At 36.6% G+C, this 14,999-nt stretch overlaps 2 protein-coding genes across 2 annotated transcripts in view; one reads left to right on the top strand and one right to left on the bottom strand.

The window, feature by feature from the left end:
* LOC128997751 (flotillin-2) overlaps positions 1-14,999 on the top strand; it is a 309,529-nt gene that overhangs the window by 104,335 nt on the left and 190,195 nt on the right. The gene's annotated exons all lie outside the window — the stretch shown is intronic.
* The window catches only part of LOC128997748 (glucose dehydrogenase [FAD, quinone]-like), a 48,306-nt gene that overhangs the window by 9,608 nt on the left and 23,699 nt on the right, over positions 1-14,999 (bottom strand). Inside the window, exons 2-5 of the mRNA XM_054423404.1 lie at positions 13,387-13,562; positions 10,799-11,092; positions 10,128-10,288; positions 8,647-8,853 (exon numbers count right to left, since the gene is read on the bottom strand). Coding sequence (XP_054279379.1) covers positions 8,647-8,853; positions 10,128-10,288; positions 10,799-11,092; positions 13,387-13,450 — 726 coding nt within the window. The 5' untranslated portion in view covers positions 13,451-13,562. The remainder of the gene's footprint in view (positions 1-8,646; positions 8,854-10,127; positions 10,289-10,798; positions 11,093-13,386; positions 13,563-14,999) is intronic.

Below are 14,999 nucleotides of genomic sequence, written 5' to 3'. Positions count from 1 at the left end.
CCTCTGTATTCCTTGTTTTATGGTTCATAAAGAAATGATTATCTCGTGTTTTTAACTGGTTCAAAGTTACCCACAATTAGTGTTATACTTATTACCTATATACGGCAATAGCTTTAATTACCGTAAGTGTTACACCTATAACAACCTATAAAAGTATACACCTTTAACTTTAGTTACCTATATAGCAATTAAAGTTTAAAATTTACCCATCGATAACTTCAATGAACTCTTATCAAGCTGGCTTCAAACATTGCTTTATATCACAACTACTGATCCAGTGTAAACTTAGCCTTAGTTAGGAACTTAGCCTTTTGAAAACAAACGAACATTAGCTAGGTGATCTTAATCTTGACAAAACATTGTACATTCACTTAATGTTTGAACATTTGTTAATGGCTAATAATCTTCTTCATTCTTAAGCTTAACTTATCAATATTAATTTGGGTTTGTATACAATTTATAAATCAGCCTTATCCAGTACTTTGGCTATTCCTGCTTGTTCCATAATAAAGTTTACTTATGTAAAGACAGATGAATTCTTAACTTTTGCCGTAGGATTAACTGTATACACTTTATTACATTGTTATTTGCATTTTTGAAGCGATTTTAAATATTTGCGTATTTTTACATTGATGTTGGGCTTTAACGTTTGGCCAGTAAACTAAAATGCCGTTGGCACCAACAATCTGTACTCTAAAGCAAGCGAACAAAATTTACAGAATTAACAGCACAAACCTTTTGGGCAAAGTAAAAAGTATGAAAACCACTTACAACCTATTATCTAAATGTCTATATTGTATTACGTTTTATGTAGTTCTCCCGTTTAATTCACATTGTGCTAATCTTTTAAGTCATAAGATGGTTTATAAAACTCCTCAAACAAGGGGTATTTTACGTTCTGATTCGACTGTCGAGAAATTTACACAGGAGAATGCGTAGAATGAAACAAAGAACATTTCGATAAACTCTTTGTATTTAAATTATTTTTACTATTTTTCAGTGGCCCTACTACGTGGACATTATTTTTGCAGCGCAGGGTTTAGATATAAAATGTATAGGCCTACATTAAAAATATACATAGCTATTGTAAAAAAAATAAACACTATACCGTCATTAATAACGTACGTTGCTAGTTACATAGTAGTGGCAACATAGTGGCTCTAAACTTTTAACTAATAAACAAAAAGGGGTTTTATTCTTCTAAAATATTAATGCTCACTTTCCTGATTTGATTTTCACTTCAATTTTTTAATATTTTCTTAAAAACGTAAGACTGATTTCCTGTTTGAAAAACAATATGTTTAACAAGTACTGTACTAAGTTTTGCTACTACAGGGAGAATTACAAGGCTTGTTTGTAGTAAAATGTTGTTAGTAACTAAGTATAAATTAAACACATTTGTCAAGATTGATCAAAAGATATCTATAAACAAGCAAAATGCAAAGTTTTCTTATTCTCTATAAGAATAACATTAGGATTTTAAATTTGTTATAAATTTCGGGTTTTCTCAATAGCCGTGAGAGATAGTGTACATAGTTTAAAGACTTAAAGATGTACTTTTGTGTGTTCTTTAACCTTTGTTTGGACACAAGTTCTGTATTTCAAACTGTAAGTGAAATATGGTGAAAATACCCCCCGCCGCAGCAAACCTGCAAACTAAGTGTATTTACGTTTGTCTGATTGTATTTACCCTAATTTATCTCCTTAGAAATAGCACATGCATTCCATATTTGAATAGCATTGGCTTAACAAATACTTAGATTTGCTGCAAAAGGGAGCGCAAAACTTGTTTTTTTAAAGTTATTAATTTAGAATTAAATGAATACATTTTCCAAATTTGATTAAAACTTGGTCTTTAACATGCGAATATGAATATGTTTACCTATTATCCATAAGAATGCAGAATAAAGCTTCAATATACTACGTTATTTGTTTTTAAGCTCTACAAAATTAGGTTAAATGAGTTTTATTTATAGAGTAAATAATATATTTTTATAGTAAAAATGAGAAAGTCAATTTTTTTACCCATAAAACCCCCATAAACCCAAATTGCTATAGTCAGATCATGTTGGTTCTCTAACTCGTTTACATAAATGTAGGTTTACACGTTTATACCAAATTTCATCAAGATCGGATGATTTTTAATCGAGTTATCGTGCTAACAAACATATAGGCTATATACATACACACATACACAAATATATATATATAAATATATGTTTTAATATATATGAATTTGTGTGTATGGTGTTTTTAACCTTTGGGAACCTCAAAAAAAAAGTTAATTGATCCCAGGTCTAGGTCTTACCGTGAGTACTATGGTAATAGCTTATTCCCTATACGAGAAATTCGCTAAAAGTGATAATTGGCCGCCATTTTCCAAGATGGCGGCCTAGGCACAACAAATGTTGAATTTAATATATTGTTAACTGGGTGCATGTACTAAACTTATGCAAAGTTTCCTCATTCAGGGAATAATTTCAAGGTAGAGAGAGAGAGAGAGGTTGATTTACCTAATACACCTGGGCTACTTTGGTTCTCGCAGGGAACCTTGCGTTCAGATTTAACAAGAAGCTAACTGAACACCTGACCCGTAGCCACCGTGTGTGTGGCGGCAAGTTACTTCTCATATTGATATTGGTCTTCTGGTGTTTTGTTCTATAATTCTCCCGATTTAAGTCGTCACTTTCTTTATTTATAGTTCGATCAAGCTTATTAAATATTGAAATGTTATCTAAATAGAATTTGTATTCGTATAGTGGTTCAAAGGTTTTTGAACAGTTTGTTGCTGTAATTTATTAACTGGAGTTTTTCTTTTAACGCTATCTTTATGTGACACTTTGTCCTCGTTATTTAGTATCTTTTTAATATTATCATTGACTATATGACATGCATTTATTTGTCAAAAAATGTTAAGCAAGAGTTGTTTTTTGCATTAAATCAAACATTCCACATAGAAACCGCATATATGGTCCCGTCAAAATAATCAATTCATGTTTGGTCTCATATTTGCCCTAAAATTGGTTTATTTGGTTTGATATTAAACTCTTCCTACACATTATTCGTTTCTGGCTTCAATTTGCGACCTTCATCCACAATAAAGACAACCACAGTTATACATATATTGATATTTTTTTATTCATGCAACATACTTGTTTATTTTTTACGTCCTAATAAATCTTTGTATTATTTATTCCTCAAAGCAGTAATGTTATATTTATTTATGTACTATTATTCTGAAAAATGTTTATCCTATGCATTACCATAACACTGTTTTGAAATTGACGTTTTCCGTACGTGTATTAAAAAAAAAAATAAATAAAATATTACAGTTTCTTTATCTTTTGGGAAGTTGAATCTGACATGTTTGGTTTTATCCTTTTGTGTTGAATATGTTTCTAAAATGGATTTTTGTTTTGATCCTCTAGAATGCAATGCACGTTTTGTTTTGTACTCATGTTTATCAAATGTTAAAACTGTGATTGGTTTCTTATCTGGTCTTAGGTTTTGCTCTTCAGCTATAATCTTCACGATCCTTGATTCTCTGTTCTGATCTGCTATTGTAGAGTCTAGAGTGATCATTAAAACAAACTTTCAATTCATGAAGTCTGTCAGCAAATTTCTTCAAACCAAACTCGTTCTTCATCCTAATCCTGGTTAGTGTTGAAGGTTATTGTAAACTTAGTTACGTATAACTAATTAAACAAGCTTTGTTTGGTTGATGGTTCCTTCAATGTTCTTGTCTTATTAGTCTCTAGTGTAGGCTTGAGTGAGGTCTTCTCTATACAACTCTCGTACCTTGGCACAGTCCTGATGGTTAATGGTTCCTTCAATGTTCTTGTCTTATTAGTCTCTAGTGTAGGCTTGAGTGAAGTCTTCTCTATCCAACTCTCGTACCTTGGCACAGTCCTGATGGTTCATGGTTCCTTCAATGTTCTTGTCTTATTAGTCTCTAGTGTAGGCTTGAGTGAAGTCTTCTCTATCCAACTCTCGTACCTTGGCACAGTCCTGATGGTTCATGGTTCCTTCAATGTTCTTGTCTTATTAGTCTCTAGTGTAGGCTTGAGTGAAGTCTTCTCTATCCAACACTCGTACCTTGGCACAGTCCTGATGGTTAATGGTTCCTTCAATGTTCTTGTCTTATTAGTGTCTAGTGTAGGCTTGAGTGAGGTCTTCTCTATCCAACTCTCGTACCTTGGCACAGTCCTGATGGTTCATGGTTCCTTCAATGTTCTTGTCTTATTAGTCTCTAGTGTAGGCTTGAGTGAAGTCTTCTCTATCCAACTCTCGTACCTTGGCACAGTCCTGATGGTTCATGGTTCCTTCAATGTTCTTGTCTTATTAGTCTCTAGTGTAGGCTTGAGTGAGGTCTTCTCTATCCAACTCTCGTACCTTGGCACAGTCCTGATGGTTCATGGTTCCTTCAATGTTCTTGTCTTATTAGTCTCTAGTGTAGGCTTGAGTGAAGTCTTCTCTATCCAACTCTCGTACCTTGGCACAGTCCTGATGGTTCATGGTTCCTTCAATGTTCTTGTCTTATTAGTCTCTAGTGTAGGCTTGAGTGAAGTCTTCTCTATCCAACTCTCGTACCTTGGCACAGTCCTGATGGTTCATGGTTCCTTCAATGTTCTTGTCTTATTAGTCTCTAGTGTAGGCTTGAGTGAGGTCTTCTCTATCCAACTCTCGTACCTTGGCACAGTCCTGATGGTTCATGGTTCCTTCAATGTTCTTGTCTTATTAGTCTCTAGTGTAGGCTTGAGTGAAGTCTTCTCTATCCAACTCTCGTACCTTGGCACAGTCCTGATGGTTCATGGTTCCTTCAATGTTCTTGTCTTATTAGTCTCTAGTGTAGGCTTGAGTGAAGTCTTCTCTATCCAACTCTCGTACCTTGGCACAGTCCTGATGGTTAATGGTTCCTTCAATGTTCTTGTCTTATTAGTCTCTAGTGTAGGCTTGAGTGAGGTCTTCTCTATCCAACTCTCGTACCTTGGCACAGTCCTGATGGTTAATGGTTCCTTCAATGTTCTTGTCTTATTAGTCTCTAGTGTAGGCTTGAGTGAAGTCTTCTCTATCCAACTCTCGTACCTTGGCACAGTCCTGATGGTTAATGGTTCCTTCAATGTTCTTGTCTTATTAGTCTCTAGTGTAGGCTTGAGTGAAGGGTTCTCTATCCAACTCTCGTACCTTGGCACAGTCCTGATGGTTAATGGTTCCTTCAATGTTCTTGTCTTATTAGTCTCTGGTGTAGACTTGAGTGAAGTCTTCTCTATCCAACTCTCGTACCTTGGCACAGTCCTGATGGTTAATGGTTCCTTCAATGTTCTTGTCTTATTAGTCTCTAGTGTAGGCTTGAGTGAAGTCTTCTCTATCCAACTCTCGTACCTTGGCACAGTCCTGATGGTTAATGGTTCCTTCAATGTTCTTGTCTTATTAGTCTCTGGTGTAGACTTGAGTGAAGTCTTCTCTATCCAACTCTCGTACCTTGGTTGATTCTCTGTTCTGATCTGCTATTGTAGAGTCTAGAGTGATCATTAAAACAAACTTTCAATTCATGAAGTCTGTCAGCAAATTTCTTCAAACCAAACTCGTTCTTCATCCTAATCCTGGTTAGTGTTGAAGGTTATTGTAAACTTAGTTACGTATAACTAATTAAACAAGCTTTGTTTGGTTTGGAATGGTTAATGGTTCCTTCAATGTTCTTGTCTTATTAGTCTCTAGTGTAGGCTTGAGTGAGTTCTTCTCTATCCAACTCTCGTACCTTGGCACAGTCCTGATAGTTAGTGGTTCCTTCAATGTTATTGTCTTATTAGTCTCTAGTGTAGGCTTGAGTGAAGTCTTCTCTATCCAACTCTCGTACCTTGGCACAGTCCTGATAGTTAATGGTTCCTTCAATGTTCTTGTCTTATTAGTCTCTAGTGTAGGCTTGAGTGAGGTCTTCTCTATCCAACTCTCGTACCTTGGCACAGTCCTGATGGTTCATGGTTCGTTCAATGGTCCTGTCTCACCAGTCTCTCTGGATTTGTCACATCCACCCTTCTAATGGCTTGGTTTTTATGCATTCTTAATCTCCATATGATTTTTTTCTCCTTTTGTGGACGACATGTCATTTTCTTGTTTGCATGATACTTTTGCACGCAGTTCATGAGATTCTTGACTTTCTTTTCCAGTTCCTCTATGTATTTCTTATCTCAATTGGATCAAGGTTTATTGCGTAGATCTGACGGTAAACTTTGATGAGGATCATTTGGTCTTGTATTTCAAAGGGTGAAAGTAGATGCTTATAATTTAGGAATCTTTATCGATAAGCGTTTTGGAAATATCAGTCTTTAATCGGTTGAAAATAAGTTTTGATCAATTTCAGAAGCAAATTTCTGATATCAAGCTGTATCAATTCGTAAAAATGGGTTTTGTAATTTGATATTGATTATTTATCTTACTATTACTTATTTCAATATACTTACTGGCTTCTATTTGCTACCTTCATCTACATTAAATACGTCAACCGTTTTAAATATATTTATATTGTAATTTACGCAACATACTAGTATAGTTTTTCGTCAATGACATCTTCGTATTATTTATTTAACAAAGCAGTAATGTTATATTAATTCCTATTACTATTATTATTATAAATGCTTAGCTTATTTCCATTACACATTACCATACTGTGTCAATGTCATAATACTGTTGCGTCATTATATTTCTTGTGTTGGACATGTTTTTTAATTGGATTTTGTTTGTCACCTGGTAAAAAAATGGAAATTTTGTTTTGTACTTCTGTTCATCAACAAAAAAACTCATATAGGTACTGCAATAGGTTCTTCTTTTGAAATGCCAACCACTTGTTGCATAACTGAAATTCCATCTTTTTCTACAGAGTTACCAACCAAATGTCTTTGCAGATATTAGTATTACTGATTAGTCGACTGGTTCAATTTCATTTGTGTTTAGGTTAATTTGAGCGAAGAATGTCAACTTTAATCCCTTCTTCAGACCCGCACAGCCTGCGTGAATTCTCTATTTATGTATTATCATGTTCTAGCACAGTAACATGCAACACGTTGTTTATCTTCTTGGCATGATCACAAATGTCGACTTTAATCCCTTCTTCAGACTCGCATAGCCTGCGTGAATTCTCCATTTATGTATTATCATGTTCTAGCACAGTAACATGGAACACGTTGTTTATCTTCGTAGCATGATCACAAATGTCGACTTTAATCCCTTCTTCAGACTCGCATAGCCTGCGTGAATTCTCCATTTATGTATTATCATGTTCTAGCACAGTAACATGCAACACGTTGTTTATCTTCGTGGCATGATCACAAATGTCAACTATAATTCCTTCTTCAGACTCGCATAGCCTGCGTGAATTCTCCATTTATCATGTTCCAGCACAGTAACATGCAACACGTTGTTTATCTTCGTGGCATGATCACAAATGTCAACTATAATTCCTTCTTCAGACTCGCATAGCCTGCGTGAATTCTCCATTTATGTATTATCATGTTCTAGCACGGTAACATGGAACACGTTGTTTATCTTTTTTGCATGATCACAAATGTCAACTATAATTCCTTCTTCAGACTCGCATAGCCTGCGTGAATTCTCCATTTATGTATTATCATGTTCTAACACGGTAACATGCAACACGTTGTTTATCTTCTTGGCATGATCACAAATTAATGTCAACTATAATTCCAACTTCAGACTCGCATAGCCTGCATTAATTTTCCTTTTTTTTTTGTTAATAAATCAGTCTTCGCCACGCTTAGTAAGCTTAGGCTACAATTTATATAAAAATGGAAGCTCCCAGCCCTTAACTGTTTTACCTTAGTGACGTTCTTGTGTTTTTATTTACAATAATGGTATTACGTTTATTATTAACTTCTGTATATTACTTTCCTGTTGAAAAGAAAAAAGAGATAGCTATAGGTTGAGATTCACATTGATGATTACTAAATATATCATATTATATTCAAAATATTACAATATATATATTACAAATACACAAAAAACCTACCTAGTCAAATATGTGGTTGATGCAGTGAACTCAGACGAACTTAATTTGAAAGACTCTGTTGTGTCTACAAACATTAAATATTGTCTATCATAGAACAATAATTGTATTCCCTCCAACTTTTTAAAGTGTTGAGGGTCCTTTACGACAGCTCTAATCTTTTAGTTCACTTGGTTTTGATACAAAAACTCAAACAAAATCATTAATATTCTTCTCTTTAAGCCTAGCTGGTAAATTGTGATGAGATCATTGTTGTATGGAATTCCCAAAACATTTTACACGCTTGAGTACTGGTATTTGATTAATGTTAAAATTTACTACATTTATTACTTGTATCCTATTTGGTCTTTCAACCATCTCATTTGCAGTTTTTGAAGTAGTAGGACTGTTTTACTTCATGTAGTTGAGTATTTGGACAGTTTCATATGCCACTGTATTCGTTATGCGCTAAAAGTATTTAGGTACATTAGGTATTGTACTTCGTAATGATATGACATCGTTTGTGATGTGCAACATCAAGGCGTCATCAAGCATGACCAAATAGAAACTCAACGATTGATAATTTCTTTAATCTCAACAGCGTCTTAGATCGACTTAAGTATAGCTTCAGAGGTTCAATGACCTACCTGAGCTACCATGAAGCCAGCCTGTATCTCTCCATTGATGTCCCTGTTCTGGTAGCCGAGTTCCTCGCCACTCTGCACGAACGCCAGCACCAGTGGAGTCCTCCATGGCGCTTCCTGCACCGTCATGTATCCTCCACGGCCGTGGTACGGACTACGGGCCAAGTACGGGTTACGGTTATCCTCCGACTTCTTGAAGTAATGGAGAACCTGCGGAACGTACAGTCAAATTTAAACCCTCGATGAGAAAAGGTTCCTTTGTACCAGTTCGTGCATTACTCTTAGGTTGGTCTTGATAGTACTTTATAGTACATACCTTGATTATGCCTTTCTTTGTTCCTCCTGCAGTTTATATCTGTATAGAGGTTTACAGTTTACAATCAAAACACATCGCCTAACCTTTAAATACTGTACATTTACTAATAAATTATTTTTGTTTTCAGGTACTGAGTTCTTTTTACTTCGCACTCACAAGTTTTGGTATGTATCTAATACGCTATAAGCACTTGGCCATCACAACTATCCACGCCAAGTACATTAGTACACACCACGTACAGTAGTACAATGGTCTGTCACAACTCTACACAGCACAATAGTCTGTCACAACTGTACACACCACGTACAGTAGTACAAGGTACATTACGTATGCAGAAGCGGTCATGGAGTCCTAGACAAAGCAGAGATCGCACGCAGACTCTAGACAAACAATTCTCTCACTTCCGCCAGAGAAAGACCGGAAGCCGCTGAGAGCGAGATTTAATTAATGGTCGCAGTTTATTGCGGGGTGATTTAATAATTAATTGGGAGTTTCTCAGAGCCCTTTGTCTCCAGTTATGCAATAACACGTAGTTTCTTCAGCTCTGACAACTGATGTAACCGCTTCTTTAGCGGACTTGCTTTGCCTAGTTGCATCAGCATCTCGTTGATTGAATTCTGATTGCAGTTGTGTCTATTTTAGATACCTAGACCTTTATGGAGATTTATATAAGGCCGTTAGTTGGAATGTGGTCGAGGACGACATTCTTTAGCTATCACAGTAGGTAGCGAATAGCGACCCCTCCTATCCCTTCTTCCAAAGCACCACAGAATGTAAATTAATAAAACTAATACAAATCGCCTATAAAGTGTTGTATAATTTATATGAAATTGAAATTGATGTTAAGAGCTTGTAGATAATTATTTTTGTTATTACTGAACTTTATTTTGTGGTAAGTTCTATAAGCTACATTTTTTAGTTCCATGCGGAAATTTAGTTTGGACATATTTCCATTCCTATTTTACGAGTATGGCGTTCAGTAAACTTAATCACGTGTACAAAAGTGCTACTGATATTTTTCATTACGAATTACATTATATGAAGTTATTAGAGAAACTAAATAGATCAACTAAGATATATCGTGTGGAACAGAAACGAGTAACCCCCCCATATATTCTAGTTCCTACATAATATTTCTTGTTTGGTCAAAGATGTGATGTTGACTTACCTCATTGTACCCCCAGCCCGGGTTGCCCATCGCTTCCCAGTTGTCGTAGTCCTGGCGGTTGCCTCTCACGTACAACATGTAGTTGAGCACACTCGACCCTCCAAGCACCTTCCCTCTCGGCCAGTTGCACCGACCTCCCTTCATCCCCAGACATGCTCGACCTGAGGGTAGTAACATGCATAACAGTTGCTATCTCTATTCTGAGACAATTCATATATCCAGATACATGAGATTTACTTGGTTAGGTTAGCACGAATACATTCAACCAAACTACTTTCTGGCAAAACTTCTAAAATGTCTTCGATATTAGAGGTGGTAATTTAGTGGAGGGGTTTGTCATCGCCAACGTTGTGTTCGATTATTTTAGGTATAATAATTTCAACCTAGTTTCACTGTGTATAAGGAATTATTTACGGAATACAGCTATCAGTGGGGAATATTTTAAAGCACGAGTTAGTTCTACTTGTACTTGCGCGTTCAAGTATGTTCAAAATAATAATCCACGTACGTATTAAAGCTCAGTACATATAACACAAACATGAAGGAGAAAGGATTACAAGGATTTACAACTAGTTGTTGGGAAGGGGATCCAGTTAATTTTAATAGCATTTTGGAATCTCATCATTTGACAAATCCGTGTAAACGTACCAATTATCTAGGGTTGTGCCTACCTGTCGGCTCAGTCTTGTACTGCCAGTCGAGCCCTGAGAGCTGCAGGTAGGCTGCGAGAGAAGGCACGTCTGAGATCTCGTTCTCATCTGGCCCAGCCTCCAGTAGCAGCACGGACCAGTGGGGGACCTCGGACAGACGGTTGGCGACCACCGCGCCCGCAGACCCAGCGCCGACCACGATGAAGTCATACTCGCGGTGTAGCTGGCGTTGGTTGATGGGTCGGGACTCCGGGTCGAAGGTGTCGTAGCGATAGTAGGCAAGACCCGCCAACAGCAGAGGAATCAGCCAGATGCCTGAAACAGTTTCCCACTGTTGTTAATCATGAGTCATTTTCTTGCTTAATTATGTCACAACATTAACATCACGGCTTTAAAAATCTACTGCAGCTAATTAAAACGGCAAATTATAAATACACGAATGGACTTAATGTTTCAGTGTCAATATGTGATAACACATTTCCTTCGGAAAACTAAAACCGAGGTTATACGCTATTGAAGATCTTTCTCTTGCACATCAGTTAGCGTCATATTTGATTTACTTACATGTCTAATCATATTTTTGTGTCTTAACCTTTAAGCCATCATGGAATTTCTATTACTCCAGTATTGTTGCCATAGCTATCTATTATTGTGTGTCATATTTTGCGTACAAGAGCACATAAGGTCATCATTGTTAATCGTTTGATCACCACCGCGCACTGTGACAGTGCCACACATTGTATTTAGATCATTATGCGTGTTTCCTCTTCTAATTGAATCTCGGCATGCTCTGCTCTCACATCAACTCGACCTTCTTGTTAATTAATATTTAGGTAAATCACTTACCTACCTATGTCTGTAGGAGGCGGTGTAAATGTTGGTGTAAATATGTTACAGTGGTTTCAGTGGTTATGGAGACAAACCCGACCAAACATGCATAGGGGAATTAACATTGGTTGCTCTCTCTTGAAAAGATACGTTTGCTTGTTGGTCAGGTAGTCTACTGGTTTTTTACTGGGACAATTCATTTAAATTGTGTTTAGGTATAGTTTGTTTTTGTTAGCGGCACATTGTAAACGTAGAATTTGTATTTCCACGGATTAATAATAATATTAAACACATGTCAATCTAAATGTGTTAACCTAAAGATGAGAATCATTGTCTATCTGCCCGCTATATTTGCAATCCGTTTTACGTTCATGGCCATATCAACGACTTAATAAGTATTTAAAAAAAATATGTGTTTATAGACTATGAATTTGTCCTCTGGAATAAATCCCTGAACTGTGACACAGAAAAGGCTGAACTGAATCGTACTACGTTATCCAACATGAGCTCACTCATCCGTGCCCAAGTATGTAATTAAACACATTATAATAGCCCCAAGATCACACGATAGTATAATAATTTTATTAGTTTTATGCGAGAATGCCTTTGACCGAGTCTTCATAACAACCACTTTCTCATCACACATGCAGGTGTACTGATGCATCACAGCTGTTCTTCGTACATCCGATTCCGGAGAACGGGAGGATGCGGAATCAGAGCTTGACGATCTTCAGAATCGATAAAGATGTAATCAGATAGATTGGTCTAACAACCGTATATGTTTAGAGGATCTCTTTACAGTAGATTATGGATATAGTTTCGCATTATCTGGATTTACGGCTACAAATGTCATTTACGATACGTGAAACTAACGAATGATTGGCCATGAAAGAAGCTAATTGTATAATTATACGTTCAGGCAGATTTGAGTGTCCGATCCTCTATATTTCCAGATTGTATTAATAAAACAGACGAAACGATTCAGTTGAAATATCAGCCTAATTCCATTCCTGTTTGTTTCGGGCTCAAGCGTGATCGGACGAAACTGTTTTGACCATTTAGTCTTATGGGTTCATAGTCACACTACAATAGCGGATGCGCCCGGACGAACTACCAACCGGGCCCATCCACACGTCCACACCTATGCGGACAGTTCTCATTGCGCCCGTACGTGGATCAGTCTATCAGTGACTAAGTGCAGTTGGTTCCTTCAGTTCTTTTTTACTAATCGTATAAAATTGCTTTTTACGATATGGAGGAAGACATTGACCTCAAGCATTTGATTAGTTTGGTCAAGTTGTATATAGTATATTAGTTTGTTTCGGATGTCAGTTATGTGGACCACTTCACCGTCACAGCAAACCTGCGGACCATACGAATTTCCACATGGCTGATTAGATGTTAAGTAAAATCTTTCACACGTTTCATTTATTCCTTCTTTAAATAACATTAGGTTTTAATAAACACTTAAGTTTACTGCTACAGGGAAGGTAATGAAATGTGGTTTTGGTTAAAACAAAGTATGTTATACAGTTACGACGATCTTAAGCGATATGACAACAGTGTAAATTATGATAAGTATCATATTTAACTAATACATTACTGTATTTCAAAAATGTGAAATTCGTACAAACTCTGGATAAAACCTTGGTAGAATGAAAAAGATGAAATACGCATTTTCCAGTTGTGTTAAGTTACCTTCACCGACAGAAGGATATGATTTACTGTAGTTATCATTTGGTGAATTTGAAATAGGAAATATGAATTAGAAGAAATATTACCTGTTCCGAGGATAGTCAGCCCAGTTTTTAATGCTGTGGTGACTGCGATCAGAGTAAATATCATTGTGTATGGCACTTGAGCGGGGACATCTTAGCTGAACGGGTGTGACGGGGATCAGAAGCGATGGGACGACCATGGTGTGGCAGCTATACTTCGACCCTGAGCATCTTCACTCCTGTAACACACATACATTAATTATCATAATGAGTTTGTTCATCCACCTGATAGTCAGGTACCGTAAAATTGCCACTACGTAGTACATCATGCTAATTTTCTTATCTACGAATGTAGGATTTTCCTTTCCAAGAGCCGTGAGTTGTAGTTGTGACTGGTTGAGGTTTCTAATGAACACGCGCCCTGTATTTAAACTCCAATCCCGCGGTGAACTTCCCAAATGAAGATAATTACGGTACTGTGTGTACCGTAAATAACGTAACGTGTACCGTGTATAACGTAAATTGGGACATCGGGCGGCGAAATAGCGAGCGAATTTTGGGTCTTAGTTCTATTTCTCATTGCGCCTAATGAGTCAATCACTGAGGTGATTTCAAATCTAATCAGGTATATTCATATTCAATGCCACGTCAGTTTTTTTAGAATGTTGCCGACATTTTCTTAATCTAAAATAGTTAATTATTCATTAAGACGAGTCAAATTTATCTTGTGTGGGTAAAAATATTCCGTTTAACGCTATTTATAAGGATCTTTTGTGTTATCGGCCCAGGTTGACCTCTTTATATGATTGGATAGTCTTGAGGCTGTTGTACTGCTCTAGTGGTTAAATGTTGATGGCCATTGGAAAATGAATACCACATTTAATTATCAAAGGTCCATGCTGATGAGGACAATGTTTGAGACCTATGTTCAAAAAACAATTGTATGATAAAGAAAAAATATCTCATCGAGTCTTTTCTTTTGGAAAAAAAGGTTTATTGACTTGATTAGTTTCACTTTCGTCCTATGATTCAATTTGGTCCTTTGAACCGGACAGTGTGTTGTATAAAATGCTCAATGTAAGGATCCAACCATCAACAGAAACTATTACTAAACCAAATCATATTTCTGAAATGCTACGTTACAAGTTTCTCTCGCATTAGGTAACATTTATAAAACGAAATTCCATTTCCCTAAGAACTATGCTTTCACTAGGTTATGTTTACTACAGGACTATCCTGATGCAAGGGGTTTTCTGGGACAAAAATGTAGATTGGCCGGAAGAGAAGGGATCGGAAGTAATTGTAGGCTGATGAAGGCAATCAGTCAAGCAATCAGCGATCAGCCTCAACTGGTCACAAATCAGCTTTGGCCCAGTGGTCGGCTACTGGACTTGATTGGACTGATTGAAGTGGTCCAGGATTGTATTAGCAGCCGCTGCAGGCAGTGCTACTGGTTACGACTGACACTCAACAAAGAGCTCTAGATGATGAAAAGAGAGCGCTAGTCATAACGACCCAATTTCAATAGATTAAAATCATTGTAGTTGAATGCTTAAGGCAGTTTTTGCGTTGGCAAGGACATTTAGATTGGACAGGGCTGATGAAATATTAATTAGTCAAGATGAAAAAGTTATTTTTAGGCTGAATTTCCCGAATGATTCTCTTTACGAGAATTG

The sequence above is a fragment of the Macrosteles quadrilineatus genome, unplaced genomic scaffold (assembly GCF_028750875.1).
Source record: "Macrosteles quadrilineatus isolate MER2022 unplaced genomic scaffold, UCM_ALF_1.0 Scaffold_7__1_contigs__length_78375512, whole genome shotgun sequence".
NCBI lineage: Eukaryota > Metazoa > Arthropoda > Insecta > Hemiptera > Cicadellidae > Macrosteles > Macrosteles quadrilineatus.
Note: the sequence above shows the minus strand (reverse complement) of the source record. Positions and strands in the feature narration are given on the sequence as shown.